Source organism: Balaenoptera ricei, chromosome 1 (genome assembly GCF_028023285.1).
Source record: "Balaenoptera ricei isolate mBalRic1 chromosome 1, mBalRic1.hap2, whole genome shotgun sequence".
Classification (NCBI taxonomy): Eukaryota; Metazoa; Chordata; class Mammalia; order Artiodactyla; family Balaenopteridae; genus Balaenoptera; species Balaenoptera ricei.
In genome coordinates this window covers 61438407-61459195 of record NC_082639.1, presented here as the reverse complement: position 1 = coordinate 61459195, position 20789 = coordinate 61438407, and the positions used below count along the sequence as shown (strand labels likewise).

The 20789-nt window shown below is 34.3% G+C and overlaps 1 protein-coding gene and 1 long non-coding RNA gene across 3 annotated transcripts; one reads left to right on the top strand and one right to left on the bottom strand.

Moving 5' to 3' along the window:
• Positions 1–98: 98 nt before the first annotated feature.
• On the top strand, positions 99–18235 carry ZRANB2 (zinc finger RANBP2-type containing 2). 2 transcript variants are annotated; one of them, XM_059924411.1, is made up of 11 exons: positions 99–210; positions 2644–2696; positions 2787–2895; positions 3944–4026; positions 9189–9265; positions 9542–9676; positions 10839–11008; positions 12545–12631; positions 14586–14744; positions 15801–15874; positions 16395–16481. In XM_059924411.1, the coding sequence occupies exons 1-10, from the start codon at positions 155–157 to the stop codon at positions 15832–15834; spliced, it is 963 nt and encodes a 320-aa protein (XP_059780394.1). In that variant the 5' UTR covers positions 99–154; the 3' UTR covers positions 15835–15874; positions 16395–16481. The 2 variants fall into 2 exon arrangements, with proteins under 2 accessions (XP_059780394.1, XP_059780385.1); XM_059924402.1 differs by lacking the exon at positions 15801–15874 and having other exon boundaries at positions 100–210; positions 16395–18235.
• LOC132366953 (uncharacterized) lies at positions 12304–18970 on the bottom strand. The gene is made up of 3 exons (XR_009503624.1): positions 18692–18970; positions 16362–16426; positions 12304–12651 (listed from the first exon to the last, which is right to left on the bottom strand). It is a non-coding gene; the product is annotated as an uncharacterized LOC132366953 (long non-coding RNA).
• Positions 18971–20789: the final 1819 nt, after the last annotated feature.

The following is a 20789-nucleotide window of genomic DNA, read 5'->3' as shown; positions in this document are numbered from 1 at the left end:
CTCAATCCCGGCCGAGGGTTTTCACTGTCAAACTCTGTCGCAGTGGTGGGAAGGAGTCAGGCAGCGTGGGGACAGCCGCGGAGTGCCAAAAGTCCCCGGCCCGCTTCCTCTTGTAAAGACGCAGCTGCGGGAGGCTGTGGTGGCGGCGTCCAAGATGTCGACGAAGAATTTCCGAGTCAGTGACGGTGACTGGATTTGCCCTGACAAAAAGTGAGCTTATGAAGGGTCCCGAATTGGAGCGGGGTTGATCGGTAGAGGCTTTCTCGAGTCGACTGGGCATCTTCCGTTTTTACGGTCTCTGGTACCACCAGCCGGGTGGAGGCGGCGAATTGCCGGCTCCCGGGCGGGAAGGAGGCTCTTAGTCTCCTCACTATGAGGTCTTTCGGGAGCCTTTGTTTTGAGTATGTTTCCAGCGTCTCCTAGATCGTGTCTCTCCAAGTCAGCCAGTTGTTTTCGGGAGCGAGATGGCCGCCCTTTTGCCCCACACTCCACCCCCCGCCCCCGGCCAGGTTTCAGCGGTAAGGAAATCTCCCTAATCGTGGCCAGCTCGGTGTCTGATCTCCCCCACGTGACTTTTCCCTGCAGAACTTGACTGTTGTTCGCGGAAAGCGTTCATTTCTTGAACTCATGTTTTTGTTTCTCATAATTCACCTTTTTTTTTTTTTCCCTCCAATTCAGACTTTCCGTACTGTTGATACTTTTTCCTCCCGAACACTATCCTCTTTTGGTTGGGGACATTCTGATTTTTTCTTTATTGACCTTTAATTACCTCACCAAAATTAGACCTTTCGCCTCGTTAGAGCCGAAACACATGAGCCTTGTGTTTTTGCCTGCTCAGCCCTGGAGAATGCCTGCTTCAAAGAAGCACGTGTTTTAGTAACTCTGCTGAAACCGGTGTGCTCTATTAAATTGTTAGTACTATTTTATTGATGGGTCCTCAAGTAGGTCTACCTATTTGGAGAGATACGAAAATTACTACGGAAGGTAATTGTCAAAAAATTGAAATGCACAACTCATGTTCCAAAAAAAAACATTTGATTTCTTAAGCTAGCCACAGATAGCATGTGGAGTTCATGGTAGTAAAGTAAAAATTTTGAAGCAAATAAACCTAGGTTTAATTCCAGTCCTATCGCTTATGGATCATGGAACTTTAAATAGGTTATTTAACTTTGCTTAAAAAAAAAAAAAAACTAAGGTGGAAGAGCTCCCTTACAGTGATATAACATAGACTGTATGTGTAGAGCAATAAAATGTAGCAAATACTGGTTGATAGCTATGGATAGTAGTTTTGAAATCAAATGTCAAAGGAGAGTAAGTCCTTATTTCCCCAGCATTTGCCTTCTATTCATATTTTAAGCAGTTTAAATGAAACATCATGTTTTTTTACATAAAAAATTGATGGCTCTCGATTGCATAAAGATTAAGATGACTTGAAGGGTCTCGAGTCTAACCATTTTGAATAGAACAAACAAGTGATTTTGTGTTGTTGGTTATGTGTAGAATAATGTGCTTTTGACAGTGTCATTAATGACAGTATACTCAAATATTTGAGGTAGGTTTTTGTAAGAGAGTACATTTCAACTCAGTTACAAATATATGAACAGGGTAACTTCAACAATTTGTATAAATCCAGAAAACATTTTCAGAATATATTTTCAATGCTTATTGGAGTCATAAAGATATTCTTTAGGGGGGAATAACAACCTCAAAATTAATTGGAGTGCTTCAGTTTAGTGTCCATTGCATATTTCACAACTTTATTTCATACTAGTATAACACCTAAAAAATAATCAGCATTTTAAAATTTAATCTGTACATGTTATTCAGAGCATTTAGCATGCTTTTACTGACATGCAGATGCACTGTGAAGACCATGTTAGTGAACCCAGTAAGTTTTTTGTTTTTGTTCGTTAAATATTGGTATAAAGTGATAGGTTACTTGATGTGTTGAGATTATTGGTTGTAGTTTTTCAACCAGGTTTCAGAGGTTGATAAATATCCCCCAAAACTCAGTTTTCTTTTAATTATTGAACCTATTTATATTTTTAGTCAGTACAACCTATCTCCCTTTGTTTTTTACCATCCCACCTCCTATTTCTAACAAGAGTATTTTATGAAGATCTGTGAAGCCGTATCTGACTTAACCCATTTTCTCCCCCTTGGTTCACCCTTAGGATTTTGTATTTCTTATAATTCTTATTGTATCATCTTATTTTCTATACGAAGAATTACTTTAAAGTTTTATTGAACCCCCGGTGCTTCATCAGTAATTGTTCAAGTGGACTCACATCTCACTTAAGCTTTGTGAGGGGATTTCATTATAATTAATGATATGTGCTAATAGGACACTGAGGCACATAGATCCTAAGTGACTTACCAGGATCACATAATTGGTGAGTGAAAGATTGGAGTTTCTTATCCTCGACTTGTGACTTCAAATCTTGTATTTTTTCCATCTAAATTTTGAGGGTTGGTTTTTGGGGGGTTTTTTGTTAACATTGACATTAACATGAAAAGAGATGGTGGTAGAAGTTCTGGACCCAGGTATATAGGGAGGACACATTAAAAAGTTGTGTAATAAGATTTTTAAAATTATATAAGTTTAGTAGATGTCTGTATAAATATTTTTTACTTTATTTTCAGATGTGGAAATGTAAACTTTGCTAGAAGAACTAGCTGTAATAGATGTGGTCGAGGTAAGCATTTAAGGAAGCTTCCTTTAAGACTGTGTATACAGATCATTTCTTTATTTTCTCAGATTCATACTTCATTTTTCTATTCTTCAGAGAAAACAACTGAGGCTAAGATGATGAAAGCTGGAGGCACTGAAATAGGAAAGACACTCGCAGAAAAGAGCCGAGGCTTGTTTAGTGCTAATGACTGGCAGTGTAAAACGTATGTGTTTCAAATTATCGTCCTCACTTTTTCCCATAATAATATATCTAGCCACTACTTGTTAATATTACCTACTCTTACTAGTCACATTGCCAAGCCAAAGTAACCTTTAAATTAAAGGTCTGTTGATTATTATTGTCTATATCTGACATAGTATAAAGAACTTTTAAATTCTATTTTTTAATGGTAATATTAGTTGTTACTAAGATGAATTATGTATACCAGTAAACAGATGCTTAAGGTGAGCTAACATTCAAAAAAAAAAAAACCGAGAGAAGGGTATTTAAAAGCACTAAAACCTATTTCTTTCTGTTAAAAAATCTCAAAAACTTTTAGCCTGTATTATTAATGTGAAATATACCACAAAATTTATTTTGCCTGTTTGCCCAGTAATTTTAGAATCATAACTTGCATACCATAGATAATTATTCCTAATTAGGTAGGTTTCTTAATATTTCTGGTTTTCACATGCTGTATTGATTTTTCCAATATCCATCTTTTCTGTTAAGCAGATGAATCAAATACACATGAAAGAAGACTGAATCGGAAGAGGGTCTTACACAAATTTCTGGTCTTACAGATACTAAGTTAGTATTAGATAACTTTCCAGCAAGATTAGTTGTTGAATTTGAGATCCAGTGCTTGAACTGATTCTGCAAAACAGATTTTTTTTAACATTTGGAAGGTATAACCTCACTCTTGAGGTGAATTTGGAGACTGGGAAATTAGTAGACCCTTTCGTTTAAAGTGGTATTTTTTCCCCCCTATGATGGCAGACTCTATAGATATAATTTGTCATTGATTTCTCATAAAATGACAAAGGCAGTCTTCATGCTATATAGGTTTTGCTTCTCTGCTTAAGTAGTTCAGTCTGTTGGTACCATACTCTCTCTTCAGAATACATACATGGGTACATTTTCTTTGTAGCATCCTTAGTACACATTCCTTTATGATAGTGAGTTCACTCTACTTTTTATTTTAAAATTTTAAAAATTTACTATTTGTCTTATGTTATAGTCTACTAATTTGATATTTTTCACTTTTAAAGTTGCAGTAATGTGAATTGGGCCAGAAGATCAGAGTGTAACATGTGTAATACTCCGAAGTATGCTAAGCTGGAAGAAAGAACAGGTAAGATTCAAACGCAGTCCAACTAAATGATTTTAAAAGAACTAAACATTGAAATTAATAATTATACCACCTCATAAGAACACAGTAAATGAAGATTGTTTATTCTTCCCTTTTTTGTGGGGGCGGGGGCCGCTGCTTTGGGTCTTTGTTGCTGCACGCAGGCTTTCTCTAGTTGTGGCGAGTGGGGGCTACTCATCGTTGCGGCGCGCAGGCTTCTCATTGCAGTGGCTTCTCTTGTTGCAGAGCACAGGCTCTAGGCACACGGGCTTCAGTAGTTGCAGAGCGTAGGCTCAGTGCTTGCCGCACGCAGGCCCTAGAGTGTGCAAGCTTCAGTAGTTGGGGAGCATGGGCTCAGTAGTTGTGGCTCGCAGGCTCTAGAATGCAGGCTCAGTAGTTGTGGCACACAGGCTCAGTTGCTCGGCATGTGAGATCTTCCTGGACCAGGGATCGAACCAGTGTCCCCTGCACTGGCAGGCGGATTCTTAACCACTGCGCTAGCAAGGAAGTCCCTGCCCTTATATTTTTTTACCTTGTTTTTTTTCCCCTCATCCACAAAGTCATCTTTTGTTTGATAATTTCACAATTTACAAAGTACAGCATCAGGAGGCCTTATTCTTACAAGTAGTCAACATTAGGATAGTTTTAGAAATGCTTTATTCCTCACTCTTTCCTCTGCTGGTCTAAATGTTTGTTATTAGTAATGATAGGGTAGTACCATTTTTTTAATTCATTTGATATCCTAGTATGACAAAAAAGAGCATGGGGCACCATTTAAAGTAATTGTCTAAAGTTTAGGCAATAATTATCAAATTTGGCTATACATTAGATTCATTTGAGAAACTCTGAAAATCCAGATTCCAAAACAGAGCTATCAAAGCTCTTTCGGGGTGAGTCCCAAAAATCTGCAGGTGATTCAGATAGTGTTTGGTAATCATTGGCCTAAATAATAACCTGTCATTGGCTCTGTGTGTTGTCAGTGGTGGGGTGAAACTATTTGCTTAATAGAATATAGTTTTCCCATTATCATCAATTATTGTAACCACATTATCAGTGTACTTCACATCTGATTTTATCATTCAGCAACTTGTACAATCAAAGGCTCCATTCTGTATGTAGTCACCTTGTCAGACCTAGACTTAGTAAACTATCTCCCTGTTTTCTTTTCCTCCCTGACTTTAGACAATTCCATTCTCTGTATAGACTAAGACCTAAATAAGGGTCTCCCTTTTTTTCCTTCCCTTATCTCTTTAAGGTTTACATTATTTCCCCTATATTTTTAATCTATCCCCCCCACACCCCTTTGGTTCTTTATTCTGTCTCCTTTTTGGTTTTATTTTCGTGGCCACAGAATGTTGGGGTTCTTCAAGGTCCAATTCCTGAGCTCTGTTTTTTGCTCTATATTTTCTAGGCATTTTCTTCTAAGCCCTAAGTTTAAGTGAGCATTGGCACACCAGTGAGAACCAAATTTATGTCTCTAGCTCAGACTTCTTTGACCTGTATATTCAGCTGCCTATTCAACATCACCCTGTAAATGTCAAACTCATTATATCCAAACTGAATTCATGATTTTCCCCCAGGACGTGGCCCTCTTTTAGTGATCTCTTTCTCATGATTAGTACCACCCACCATATGCTTGTTACATAAACCAGAAACTTAGGTGTCCTTCTTAATAACTCCTTCATTTCTCCTGTACCCCCAAAAGTCTTTTCCATCATTACCCTAGGCAGAGATACCACTGTATCTTGTTTCTTGGAAAAAGAGCCATCTTGTTGGTGTCTGTACATATTCCCCTCCTGCTCAGTTGCAGCCAGGGGTTTTTTGTTCCAAACTAAAAACTCCATTTGTGTAAAACCATTTTGATTGCTTTTAGGATAAAGTCCAAAATCTTTCAACAGTTAAAAATTGTTATTCCTAAAAGCGTTTTATTTATTCACATTCTCTTTGACCTATTTTGTGACTTCTTTAAAAGTTTCACTAATGCAAGAGCTATAGTGTAACAACTGAAGTTGTCAAAGTTTGTTTGATAACCTCACTTTCCTTTACTCATTATCTTTTTTCTGTCATTCTGGCGTCTTGACTCTTTCCTATTTCCCCGTATATAAGTAGTTGTCTTTTGCTGGTCACTGTTGAAGATGTGAGCTAATACATACTGTTGCTCTCTAGTTTCTCTTTACTATTTGTTCTGTTTACTAATTAATCAAAATACAGAATCATAGAGTTTTCAAGTTAGTATCTCACTTCTTCCTTTGAAGTACATGTTATATTCATCCCCTTTTCTCTCTTCATTTCCATTGTCACAACCCTAATTCAGGCCAGTTTTAGATCTGTGTTTGATCCTTTACTGGTCCTTGCTCATATTTTTACATTTTTTGAGACAAATTTTAAGATACGATTTTTATTTTAACACTTGCTAAAAACATACGGAGATTCTTGGTTGCTTGTGTCATCTAAATTGTATTATAAAGCCTTTTAAAAAAAATCAAAACTCATTCTTTAAATGGTACCAGAATTGTGGCGTTTCCTATACTAATATATTGAAGAAGTATTTTTTGGCCATTGGGCAAGGTGCTGGGGATACTTGAGTGAGCAAAACAGACATGTAAAGGCAAGGATTAATGAAGTCTTCTTTGAGAGAGCAATGTTTAAGCTAAGAAGTGAAAGTAGCAAGTTGAGAGATCATTCTAAGCAAGAACAAACAGCTTGTGTGAATCAGGCCCTGAGACTTGAAAGAATTTAGCATATTGGATGAATTCCTAGGAGCTCCAGAAATCACTTCAGAAATAGGCAAAGGCCATGTAAATCATGGTAAGGAGTTTTATTTTATTCTAAATATAACGGGAAGTAACTGAAGGATTTTTAGCAGGGAGTGACACGTCTAATTTTCTTTAAACATTACTGGTTTATGGAAAAAGAATTAGGGGGTGGGAGTGGCAAGAGTGGAAGCAAGAAGACCAATTTTTACAGTATTCCCTGAAGAGCTTCAAACTAGTAGAATGAGGGAAACACACATAAATAAGCCAGTTATTCCTCTAACTCACTTATTATTCAGTAGAAATGATGCTGAAGTGTTTTTTATGATAGAGCTGCTATATTTCCCACGTATAGGGAAAGAGTTCGTGAGGTGTATTTGTTGTGTGGGTTCATACAGCATACCTTAATAATCTCTTTATTGTTAGCAGATTGTTTAGGTTCTTTTTCTATGGCCTATGTGAGAGAACATGAAAATAGCTTTGTATTTGCTATCAAACTCACTTTAAAGTAATTTTACTTAGATACCTATGCAAAATCTACCTCTATGAGTTACTGTTCACTTTCTAAATCTTGGTATAATTGATTCTTTAGCTCCCCATATTTGCCATACCATTTTTTAGCTTTAGATTGAAAGCCTATTGATAGGATTGTTTTAATATGTCTACATTTCCACATATAAATAGTCCAGTTTATCAGGCGTTTTTCTGCACTGGCCTTAAAAACAATCATTCTGTTGTATCGTAGTTTTTCTTTTTTTTTCTTATGCGAATCATTTTCTATCTAGATCCCGTGAATTTTTTTGTCTTAATTTTTCACCAACTTCGAAGTATTTTGAGGTTTAGGTCTTTACTGTTAGTCATCTCTTACAATTTGTTTATCAAACTACTCGTACCTTAGTCTCAGGACATACTGATACAGTATTAAACATATATGTAGAGACAGGAAGCTGTATTGTTGAATTATAACTTTCTGCAGTGTTCATATTCCAAAATTAACATTGAATTTGAGCTGTTTTGAGGTGAACATATACCCAGTTGTACTTGTTTCTGTTTCTTTATATTTGATACTCTGAAAAACTAGAGCCAAGATTTTACTAAGGAAAAGTTGTTATTGGTATTTAAGACACTTTTCACTTTTGTATCATATGCATAGAAACAAAAGGAAATTCTTGGATATTACAGTTGGAGTCTATTTTGTCTCCAGAACAAGGTAGGAGGAGGAGGAAAAAAGGGATGATATCTAGTGATATCCAAGGATAAACACTGATACATTGCAGTTTTCACTGGTACAAAGTACAGTGAAGAAAGGAAGGATTTTGTATTAATGTGATTTTTTTTTTTTAAGAAAGTTAATTTTATTACATTATTTTGTTGGGGCAATTACATGCTCTCTACTATTTGTTTGTGGCTCTTTTATGAAATGATGAGAGGGTAAGTGATGAGTTTTTTTAATGTCCGTGATTGACAGATTTAAAGTCACAAATCTTGAATTTTTAAAAAATACTTTTTTGTCTATAAGTTTATTTAACATTTTGCTGGTTCATTAAATCCAGGAATCACTCTTTATGTGCTGGTACTGTTCTGAAATATGAGGTAGTTAGATTATGTTACTCTTAACCACATCTCTGTTTTTTTTTCATTGGGAGATATTTTCAGAATTTCTCATCTCATTTTCTCTAAAACTAACTCACTTTCTTATTCCAATCTCTGTTAAGCCTACATCAGAGATCTTTCAGTCTAAATTGTAGATGTTAGTTGTGACAGCAGACAGTAATGGTTGCTGATCCTGATTGCTTTTTAGTAGCATATTTTCAGTTGAGAAGTTACTGGCTTCTTCAGAAAACCTGAGTGACTTTTAACTGTATTTAAAACCAATTTGGATGTCCTTTATTGTGTCATTATATTTGTCTATATAATTAAAAATTTTCCAAGCTCTAGCTACACTTTAGCCCAGCAAAATTTCAGTGTATCAAAAGATTTCAGACCATTTTCAACTAGTAAACAGTAAAATTTGATAGTTGGTTCTTATTGAACCCACTTCTCCCAGAAGAATTAGGATAAACTACAGAGGAAAGTCCGTTTAAAACTTGGTTATAGCAGAGGTTTAAGGAGATGTTTTCCACCCATATGTTCCGTGCATTACTAAAGTCATACAGGACATTTTGAAATTGAGAAGAGCTATAAGTGTAGCCACGGGACTTCTCCAGCTATGGTATGTAACTTTGAGACTGTTCTCTATAGTGATTTGGTGGGGGGTTTTTTTGTTTTTTTTTTTAGACCAGTAATTTATTAAAGGGATAGACAAATGTCTGTGATAAGATTTTCTTTTTTTCTATTGCTTGTAAGTGATTCTGACATGTTTTTGTTACTTTGATGAATTGTTATAACAGTATATGCCCCCCCCCTTTTTAGGATATGGTGGTGGTTTTAATGAAAGAGAAAATGTTGAATATATAGAAAGAGAAGAATCTGATGGTGAATATGATGAGGTAAGCTATACATTAGTGTGCAGGTTGAAAGCAACTTAGAGAAACATGTTAGAAAATACCTTGCAAAAGGAAAATATTAAATGTATCTCATTTTTGTAAGTACACTTTGAGTCTTTTACAGCAGCTTACCATTTTGTAGGAAATCATAATGGACTTAAACATATAATTGACATAAAAATGTATATTAACCTAAATATATACAAGTAATTTCTTTGAAAAAAAGTATTTATTTTAACAGTTTCAGCTAACAGAAATATTATGAAACTTTTTCTATAGTTTGGACGTAAAAAGAAAAAATACAGAGGGAAGGCAGTTGGTCCTGCATCTATTTTAAAGGAAGTTGAAGATAAAGAATCTGAGGGAGAAGAAGAGGATGAGGATGAAGATCTTTCTAAATATAAATTAGATGAGGTAAATTATTTCCTTATATTTCCCCGTTGTCTTATTCAGGCTATGGGATAACATATGAATGTCTTTGACAACCTTTGGCCCATGGTGAAGATGTGTTCTCCAATGTAATCATTTGTTTTCACAAAGATTTTGAGCTTCTGCTCTGCCAAGCATTATTCTGACTCTGGAGATACAATAGTGACTGAGACACAACCACCCTTCTCTTAAGGGAACTTAAATTCCAGAGGGGGAAAGACATAAATGAACAAGATAATTTAGATAGCAATACTGTGGTGAAGACACATGATGTGATAGCAGAGCATTAGAAGAGCTACTTTGGTTTTAGTGGATGGGGGATTTCTGAGGCAGTGGAATTTGAGCTGAAACTTGAGTGACAGAATGATATGAAGGAGCCTGCTGTAAGAGCTGGGGTCAGAGCACTTTTAAGGCAGGGAGAACAGCAAATAAAGTTTCCCCTAGCAGGAAACAAGCCAGCACCATCCAAAAAATCATACATAGGCTAGTGTGGTTAGAGCAGAGGGGAGAATGTAATGAGGGAGTCAGCAGCCACATTAGGTCTGGTGATGTTTTTTCTGTGGGGCCTGAGTGTAAAATTTTATGGATGAATAGATCCAGATTAAGGGTACTTTGGGGACTGAGCATAGGATGCCCTTGAATGCAGCTGAACAAATCAATGTGAAACAAGTTTTAAAAACAAACAAATGAGATATTTATCTGATCTGTGTTTTAGAGTGATGACTGTCAACATATTGAGATACTTGGGAGGCAGAATGGATTCGCAGTTAGGGAGACTACCTAAAAGGTTATGGTAGTATACTAATGAATGAAGTTCTGAACTAAGACTAAGGGAGCTGGATTCACGAACTTTTAAGGGAGTAAAACTGAAAATTTTTGACAGCTCATTTGGAAATACATTGTGATGAAAAAGAAAATGAGTATGACTTCTACATTTACTTCTTTAAATGTCTGAGACAGTCATTAAGTCTCTTTAGCTGAGATGAGGAATGTAGTAGTCAGATTTCAGGACTGAGAATGAATTTGCTGAGGTGTTAGCTATATAATAAATCCATATGGAGATGTCCAGTACACAGAACTATTCATCATTCCTAGATAGCATGGATATCTAAATGTCTAAATATAATTGACTCTGAGTTTCCGTTAGGATGAGGATGAAGATGATGCTGATCTCTCAAAATATAATCTTGATGCCAGTGAAGAAGAAGATAGTAATAAAAAGAAATCTAATAGACGAAGTCGCTCAAAGTCTCGGTCTTCACATTCACGATCTTCATCACGCTCATCCTCCCCCTCCAGTTCAAGGTCTAGGTCCAGGTAAACGGGTACAGGTCAAGGGTAACACCAGTCAAAATGTCAGTATCTAACTTCTTTACTTATAAATTTTGTTTTTCTTGACTAAATAAGCTTTCCTTTTATTTCAGAGTTTTCATTCAAGTCATCTTTTATAAGATAATTTTTTCTGTCTTAGTGCCGTGAAGTTATTGTCCTGTATTTTCAGAAATACAAAATTTTAATATTAAACTTCCTTAAGTCCATTTTAACACCATGCCTTTTATTAAAATAGACTTTAAAAATTCAATTAAATCATTATATATAGTGATACTGAGTTATCTAAGGAGATGGTTTACATTTAGAAATTTTAAAGTAAAGGGAAGATTTATATTTCCCACTAGTACAAAAATTTTCTAGGCATTTAAGTTGTTGCTTACTACACAGTGTTTTATTTGGTATATGTGTTCTGAATAAAGAAGCAAATTCAGCTGTATTCTATTGTCTTAATGCTCATACTTAGAGCTGTCCAGGAATAAATTAGAAGATGTAATTTGTGTTGTACTTGAATATTATTTTGTTAGTAATGTAAAGTTTTAATTGAAAAAATCCCTCGTTGTGCAATCGACAATAAAAATGAAGTTTTGGTTGAGAAAAAGCAATACCTTATGTAAGCAATCTTCCCTTGAAGAACTCCTATTTAGTTAAGTGAAACTATGTGCCATGAATTTTAACTGTATTTGGGAATAAAATATTAGCTAATTGAGTAATTAATAATTAGATAATTGTTAATTGAGTACTGTAAAGCCTGAAAGCTTAAAAGAGTGATTATAAAGATAATTTTAAGGTAAAAATTATTGTTTTTCTGCAGATTATTATTTTCAGGGACAAATTAAGTGTATAAATTAGTAAATGAAATTTATTTCATTTGTTGACTTTTTAAATTCAAATGGACCATATCTCCCCTATGTCATTTTTCAGTAATATAATTACGTAAAACAGTGACAGGATTGTCAATGTAGTTTCTCTTTAATTCTCTAACCTTTGAGTAGACAGAAAAACCTGTAGATTTAAAAACGTACACATATCAACATTTAAGCTTTATGCTAGATAGTGACTAAGAAAATAGAAGGATTTTTAAATTGGAAAAGGGAAATTGATGGAAATATTTCACAGAAGTTAAATATAAACTTCAACATCCAGTATTCCTGGATGTGTAAGTCCCGGGATACTTTTAAATATTTGTGAACATATAAAGTATTCAGTGTTAATAAAGTGATAATGCTGGACGTTTTTATTTGTACAATCTCGAATGATTTTTAGAGAAATTTTGTCAAACTTGGAAAGTAATAGTTGATTATTTTCAAAAATTAATCTATTACCTTAAGTTTTGGCATAAGTGTTAATACAGAATAAAAGTTTAAAATAAACCTTAAAATACTGTATTTTGAAAATATATGTCCCAAATAGTATTCTTACTATATGAAAATGAATTCTAATACATATTTTTCTTTCAGTGTTCGTATCACAAAGCTTAATTAAATGGTCCTGGAAAAAAAAAATCCTTCCATGTTGTTCCAGGTCCCGTTCAAGAAGTTCTTCCAGTTCGCAGTCAAGATCTCGTTCCAGTTCCAGAGAACGTTCGAGATCTCGTGGGTCGAAATCAAGGTGAATGAGGTAGCATCTCTCTGTAAAGCAGAGAGAAAAAATATTTAAAGGCTGCAGAAGGCGTTGCTTTTTTTTCCTCTTATTTTGCTTCTACTTGTCAATTTTATTTTAGCATTAGAAAACTAATGCACTTGCCTCAGCTTAATTTTCTCACCGTGAGACGTTTCCATTGCCAGCAGTGTGCCAAGACATTCCCATGATTGAATTAACATGGTTATTTTGCATTATGCAAGGTTTGCTATTTTTGTGCTAAACTGTGATGAAGTAGGAAGATGGAGCCAAGTCTTATCACCAAATGTCTGTTCATTAAAGTTATTTTGCAGTAGTAGTTAAAATAAATTGAGATATGCAAATAAAAAGTTTACTCCATATTTTAAAAGGAAGAAAAATAACTGCCTCAAAACAGATTTTGTTTTGCATGGCAATTGTTTCAATATTTATAGAAATAATTTTGTCATTTATATTAGATGAAGTTTCTGGAGGGTTTTACTTCCATTTATCTGTAATATAACAATATTGTACACAGTATGTATAGTATGTAAGAAATACAGACACTTCTTAAATTCCACAAATTAAATCAAGAAGTTTGGTTGGTTAGTCTAGGTAGGATGTGATCTTAAAGTAAGCATTCTTGTTAACTTCAGGTTGCATTTAGTTAGACCTGCAGAGGGAAAATAATTTGTAGAGAAGCAAGTGAGAAACTAGCTTTTAGTCTCTTGAAGTTTTTTCTAGTCTTGGTCAAAATATACTGCCTTTCTTTTTTAATTTAATTTGTTTATCTATTAAAGGCAGCTAACATGAATAAGAGATCAACGAAAATTCCACTTGTGTGGAAGTACACTGAAGTGTAGTGGTAGCTATTTTAGTAAAAATAATTGCTTAACAGCTTATTTTGGAGCCAATCTGTAGCATTAGAGGGCAACTGTAATTTGAGAACATTAAGGAGAAAAGAATGATATGCACACTTGTATTAAGCCAATACAAAATAGAGAGCAAGTGAGATTATTGTTATTATTATGTATTATCAATGTTTCATTTCTTTTATTTGAGTGCTTCTTAGGTGAAGATCCTTAAGTCCTAGTTCCCTTTGGGAAGCACTTTAATTAAGGTTTACAGAACAGCCTTCATATTCTTTTCAAACATTTTTTTCATTGCTTATAACTTTCCAAAGAATTCTCCTTTTGGGCTTTCTGATTTTATTTTAAGCCCAAAGGTGAATTTTTTGGGAAGTTTGAGCTAAATTACTTCAACCAAAATATGTAAATGAAGAAAAAAATTGTATTTAAACATTTGCGCATTTACCTCTGCCTGAAACATGTGAATGTCAACACTTCATACTTCATGGATAGTAATCCTTCATAAAAATAAATATTGTTAATATAAATCAAGTTTTAAAGTTATTCATTTTATTTTCCTTTGAATACTTAGCGATTTAATAGCTACTGTTCTTTGTCATTTTGTCCCCCTATTCCTGCTTTTTCTACAGCAGCTTAACTAATAAGTTGCATAATTCCACAGCGAATTGTTATGCTTACTTTCCTCAGGAAGTTGTATGATACATATTTTTTCCCCAAATGGAAGGATGTAGTTTCTAGACAAAGTCATGCAAATGCCCACCTGTTAGCTTTGCTATTTATGTATACTTTAAAATGAAAGCCTTAAATTTTAAAAGAAGAATTTAATTCTACTTTAAAACATTAAGCTGGTTTTTAATTGTAAGTAATGAGCACTTATCTTAGAATTTTTTAAAGTGATAAAATTAAAGTAAATTATTTAAGTAGAATTATTTCATGGTTGAACCAGAAGTCTTCTGTTGAGTAAGCAGTAAGTATTCTTTCTTATAAAATTTTTATAGTTATAAATTCTGTTTGTTTATTTTTGGAGCTATTAACTAAACCATCTGCCTGATTTCTTCTTTTAATGAAATGTTTGATTTGTTTCTCAATCAATGAAGATCCAGCTCCAGGTCCCACAGGGGCTCTTCTTCCCCACGAAAAAGATCTTACTCAAGTTCATCATCTTCTCCTGAGAGGAACAGAAAGAGAAGTCGTTCTAGATCTTCTTCATCTGGTGATCGCAAAAAAAGACGAACAAGATCACGGTCACCTGAAAGGTTTGGGTTTCTGTAGAAATAAGAATGGGTGTTCTTAAGTGTGTTTAATAGAGTAACTGAACTTCTCAGTCAAGGATTAGATTTTCATTATCTCCTTCGTTCCCACTTCAAATTATTCTTTACAACTTTGGACTTCAAAAAACAGATAATTACTTTGTTTATCCTTTGTGCTTTGATCAGGTTGTTTAGAAAAGATCAAACCACTCTCTTCACTATTTGATCATTTTGTTTAAATTTTTATTTTCATATATAATTATTATAGCCAACTCTCGGTTATTTCTGTCTCTTAAGATTTTAATTCAGAAGCTGTGTGTTGACGTAATTTAGAGGTTGATTTTTATAAGTATTAATTTATGCTATTGATTTTACATTAAATATTAGAAACCGTAGGATTCTAGGGCATCTAATAAGAAAATTAACTATTACAGATCATTGGAAATCTGTCCTAATTTAAATATGTATAAATGCATTTCCACAACAAATTATTGTTTCGTGCCCTTTATAAGGAAATTGTTCTTGTAGCTAATACATTTTTCATCTTTCAGTCCAAGTCCTTTTTTTTGTAGAGAAAGACCTTTACTAGATTACTTTATCTGTGTTGACATTTTTAAAAGTGGGAAAGTGTGTCATCTGTCAGCCTTTTCTGCAGCAGGCTAATTAATTATTTGGATTTATTATTTTTCTCTTGGTTCTGAATGTCTACATAGTCATTTTAATGGCTTCCTTAATAATCTTTGCAAATTTTTATATCCTTTCAGCTTGTGAAAGTAAGGATTAGATAAAATCTGATTTTTGCTGTGTTCAGTGCTAGGATTACCTCTACTTGTACATAATGACTGGTTTTGCATCTTCCCATTTTGGAGTTTAGATGTTAAGGTTACACACAAGTAGTCTCATTTCTGTGCATTTGTTCCTTTGTAAGAAAATTACTCCATACTTCAATGAAACTCATTCTGTTGCTTTTTTTCCACGTCTGCAAATTTTTATCTTAGCCACATATAATCCCCCTAGTTTGTTGTCATCTAAACTTAATGAACATGTTCTCTATTCCATAAGCCAGGTGATTGGTGAAAACACTAAACAACCCTGAGCCCAGGGCCAACCCCTCGGAACACCACTACTTTACCCAGGTTGATATATTGCCTTATTCATATTAGCTGCATGAATATAATCCTGTAACTAATTGTACAATCATCTTGTGTGACCTAGATTTCCAAAACATAATTATTTATGGATATATATTTGCATACACAGAAGCCTTGCTATATCTATTTTACATATAGACTTACCACATTATATACAGTGTATCAAAGAGAACGATTAAGTCACGCTGCCATCACCAAGTTTATATGTCTTTGTTGTATTAATCTGTAGTTTTATACAGTTTTGCAAGGCTTTCTTTCATTACCTTAAATAATTGAGAGGTGGCTATATCTTGAGAGATTTTTAAATTATGATTGCACTGCTACTGGGCTCATATCCAAGGTCTAAGTACTAGTTAATTTTATGTGTATAAGTTTATATCTCAGATTTTAATTATTCCTCTTACCAGTGTAATGAGGTTTAATTTTCATATTCTCAAAGTCTTATGAATGCTGATATTCAGCTCCAGCTTACCAGATTACCTGCTTTCTCCATTATGTCTTACAGGCACCACAGGTCACCTTCTGGATCATCCCATTCTGGTTCCCGTTCAAGTTCAAAAAAGAAATAATGAATTAAAATTTACATCTTAAAAAAAAAAAAAGTCCAGTACAGTGCATGAAGCATATTTTTTAAGAAGTTGGTGTCTTACTTGGTCAGAAGTGCTAAATCTGCTAGTAGAGGTGCATGCCTTTCATTGCTTTTCAGAACAATACAGCTGTGTTTATTTGTGAAATTAAAAGTAAATGGTATTTTAAGCCATAATGTCCCAAAATAGATGCTTTGTTTATCATTCATTATTTACAACCATTTGCTTCATTTAAAACCATCTCAGCTATAACAAAGTACTTTGTTTTTTAATTTGAACTCTTGGTTTTCTCATCTCCAAATATGAGCATTACCTAGGCTTGTCTGGACTTTGGGCATGGAAGCAAGACTGTGGTAAAGTAGTTGGAAACAATCTGTTTATGTTAATCCGGGAAAAGGAGTCAACCTGTTTATGTTAACCTATGTGATTCTTATTAACTAGTTGTAAAACAGTCAACTGGAAATTTCTTTATTTTGAAATTCCCTATGTTAAGGGTGCCTTAGAATCATTGTTTCTCTTTTATCCAGTTTTACTTTTTGCACCACCAAGTTTAATTTTGTGAATTGGAGAGGAGAAAGGTGTTATTTATTTCTCCTTTTCTGACACGTAATTTTGAGCAAGAATGCCAAACAGTTCATCTCTTCTCTACTAATATGGTTGATGAGAAAAACATCTTAGTTTAAAATGTTTAATATTTTTAGGAGCTTTGTGTGATATCCTTTAAAAATCTAGTTATCACATTATAGGCTAGACAGAGTTAAATCATAGTTAATGAGGAACAGATTGAAGAAAGTTTTTGAAGTATATTTCTCTTTGGGTGAAAGACCAACAGACATTGTGAATTTAAGTGAACATTTGCTTTGCGATGTTTAACTTTAAACACATTGCATAAAATTTTCTTCTGAGTAACAAATGAATGCTTATTTCCTCATGACATAAGCAGAAATAATTGTTCCTATTCACTTGAAATTACTTATGGCTTAAAATACTTTCAAGGTTTTTTTCTCAAAATTAAAATCTGGTCATTTGAGCTCTGTTCTGTCTTCTGGTTTTAAAAATGGTTTCTCTTAACAGTATCTTCAGTGACAATGCAAGGTAAGTATATTAAGGGAAGTTGACAGTTGTGCTTGGGAACTTTTGTCATGGGGATCAGTGTCCACATTTTTTGTTTTGGGCGGGGGGGTTGTTTGTGTTTCCTTAATATTAATGTTTACTGCAACTAAAAATTAAAATGTTTTAAGGTACTTAGTAGACAGACCAAAATTATATTTGTTTTTATTTTAAAATGAGTGATTTTTCTCTTCAACTCATCTAAAGATGAAAGTGAAATAGCTTACGTAGAAATATTTTGATAATATTTTTACAATGAACTTCCCCTGCTTTTTTTATGTCTTAAAATTTTCTTTGCTACATTTACTGTAGGTTGCACAAGAACTTTTACTCTCTTGTAATTGTGCCTCAGACTTCTTGAAAGTCCACCTTCTAAATTGCCCAGATGATCTTCTAGATTCTACATGTTGTCGTTGGTTTATTCTTGTGCTTTCTGTATTTAAATCTTTGGCTGTACTAATAAGTAAATGCAAGGTTATAAATTTAGCTAATAGTAGTTTACAGACAGTTCAAATGATTATGATTTTATTTGGTTTAACTAAGCTGTACTAGTTCATTTCGTAAGGAAATGATGCTGTAGACAAATGTAAATAAAGCTTGTGAGTCGAGCATCAAGTGGTGTTTGTTAGAAATAAATTAGAATTTTTAAGCTCTGATTTAATGTTCATTTTTAAGCTATTTACAGTCTGGTTTGTTACTTTTGATTGTGCATCTTAAACTCCCTATATTCACTTACCCTTTATGTAAGGTCACCTTATTTTTATATATGAATGCTTGGTTTAAAACATTCCAAAGCCATGATCACTATAACCTTGGACACTGAACAATTTTTGTGACTTTTTTTAAACAGAAGTGAACCCAAATTAGTTGAATACTTTATACCAGAACATAACCTTATTTCATGTGGCAAAAAACATGCCATAGTGTGCTTCCATTAAAACTGTCACTTTATAGCACTCAACAAGTATCCCTTTTAACTGCCAAGGGTTCTTAAATTTCCATGTGGAATCCTTCATCTAAACAACATTGAATGGCTGGTGTCTGGTAATAAATGTCCAAGTTCAGAGCAAGCTCTAAGGATAAGACCATCTCTAGGCATACTTACCAAGGTAAAACTAATCTTTGATTTTTTTTTTTTTCTCATGTTTTCTTCTTGATATTTGGCATCCACAGCTAGTGTTGTAGATGCTGGTGAGAAGGTAGGGAATTTCTCCCTTCTGCCCTACCTAAAAATTTTGATGTAATCGTTAGTTGTTTTGTTTTGTTTTTTAATAGAAATATCATTATAGCTTTCCTGAACTGGAAAACAGTTATTTCTGGAAAACAGTGGAGAGTTTTAATTAAAGACAATTTAAGGTATATAATAGTGATTTGCAGGCTTATTCTTCCTGTCACCTTTACATACTATAGTATATCATCCCCTGTTTTACAAAAAGGAAGATTACAGTTTAAGGAAATTAAAAACTCGCCCAAGGGAGCCATAGGAGTAGCATAATGGGGATTCAACCCCAAGTCTAATGGCAGATTTCAGTATTACCTCTAATAACAACCAAATAACATGTTTGAGAAGATAAATGTTAAGCCAAAATGGTCAGATGTTTTTTAATCTGATTTAGTAAGAAGGTGTTAATTTCAGTCATTTATAGGTAGGTAGATTGGTAGACAGGCATACTATTTTGAAATAGTGGGAAACTCCCACCCAGTTTCCACCATGGTTAGCATATTACCCTGTGATTTTGTCAAAACTAAGAAACCAACATTCATATATTACTATTACTTACAATCCAGATTTTGTTTGAATTTCAGCATTTTTCTATTACTCTAATCCAGGATACCACATTACACTTTTTTGTCACATTTCTCCAGTCTCCTCTGGTCTGACAGTTTTTCATTCTTTCCTTGCTTTTGATGACTTTGACAGTCATGAGGAGTACTGTCTGGGTATACTTTAGAATGTCCCTCATTCTGAGTTTGTCTGGTTTTTCTTGTGTTTAGACTGGAGTTGTGGGGTTTTAGAGCAAATACCACAGAGGAAAAGTGCCCTTCTCACCACGTCATGTCAGGGATACATGATATTCATATGACATCACTGGGGATGTTAACCTTCATCACTTGATTAAGGTAGGAATTGCCTGAAATCACCATTGTAGTTCATTTTTTTCCCTTAATTTATTCCATTCTTTGGAAGCAAGTTACTAAGTGTAGCCCACCTTTAGAGTACGGATAGGGAGAATTCAACTCTGCCTCCTGTGGGGGAAGGCTGTCTACTCATATTTGTAATTCCTCTGTTACAAAGATTTGTCTCCTATTTATTTACATCTGTATGGACTTCCGCATATTTATCCTTTAAGTGAAAGTTCAATGCTATGTTATTTTATTGCTCAAACTGTTCCCAGCTTTGACCATTGAGAGTCCTTTCGGGTTGGCTCTTTATCCTTTGACATGCCTCCATTCTCCAATAAAATGGAAGGAAGGGAAGGAAGAATTGTTGAAGCGGGAGCTTTATCATCAAGTAGGTGAGGGAATAGAATCTAGACCTGTGGTGGTGGTAGTAATGATAGCTTTGACCTTATAGTATCAGGAAGGATGAATCCAGGTAGCATTAGAGCCAAGTTTATAGTCACTGAGAGTGACCAGTAAACACAGTTGGTTTTTTTCCCTAGCCACATTGAACCACATGGATACTTACAGGAGGGTAGAGGGTGTTGTAGCATTGCGCACTTATTAAAAGATGAACGTGTGATAACTCATAGTTCCCAAATGCCTGTATTTAGCAAAATAAAAGGTACTAGCATAAGAAAAATATTTATAATAACTGGTAACTTCCTAAATACATAAATGAATGATTAAAGTGTGTCAAAGATGAAGAATGCTATACAGCATTATCCAAGAGAATAAGAAGACCTGGGGTTTGAAGCTAAAATATATATACGACAGCCCCTTTCCAGTAATCTCAAATCTAGTGGGGGAGTGCTCTTATAAAAATACTTCATGGTGGAAATAAAGTCTGCTAAAGTGGGAAGAAAGTCAGTCTTGTCTGAATGAAGAAGCAAACTCTTAAGGAATTGACTTGAGCAGTCTTGAAGGACAAGTTTATTGATGAATAAGGTGAGCTTTAATTTCTATCTACACTCTTCCCCTGGAGTCAGAGAACCAGATTTGAATTTTTACTTCATGGTACCTGTATGACCTGGGACATCTTT

Bases quoted from the DNA above. Each gene is read 5' to 3' on its own strand.
- ZRANB2 (XM_059924402.1), top strand. From the start codon at position 155: ATGTCGACGAAGAATTTCCGAGTCAGTGACGGTGACTGGATTTGCCCT. The intron at 9,677-10,838 runs GTAAATTATTTC...AGTTTCCGTTAG, and splicing joins CTAAATATAAATTAGATGAG to GATGAGGATGAAGATGATGC. The intron at 12,632-14,585 runs GTGAATGAGGTA...CAATCAATGAAG, and splicing joins TCTCGTGGGTCGAAATCAAG to ATCCAGCTCCAGGTCCCACA.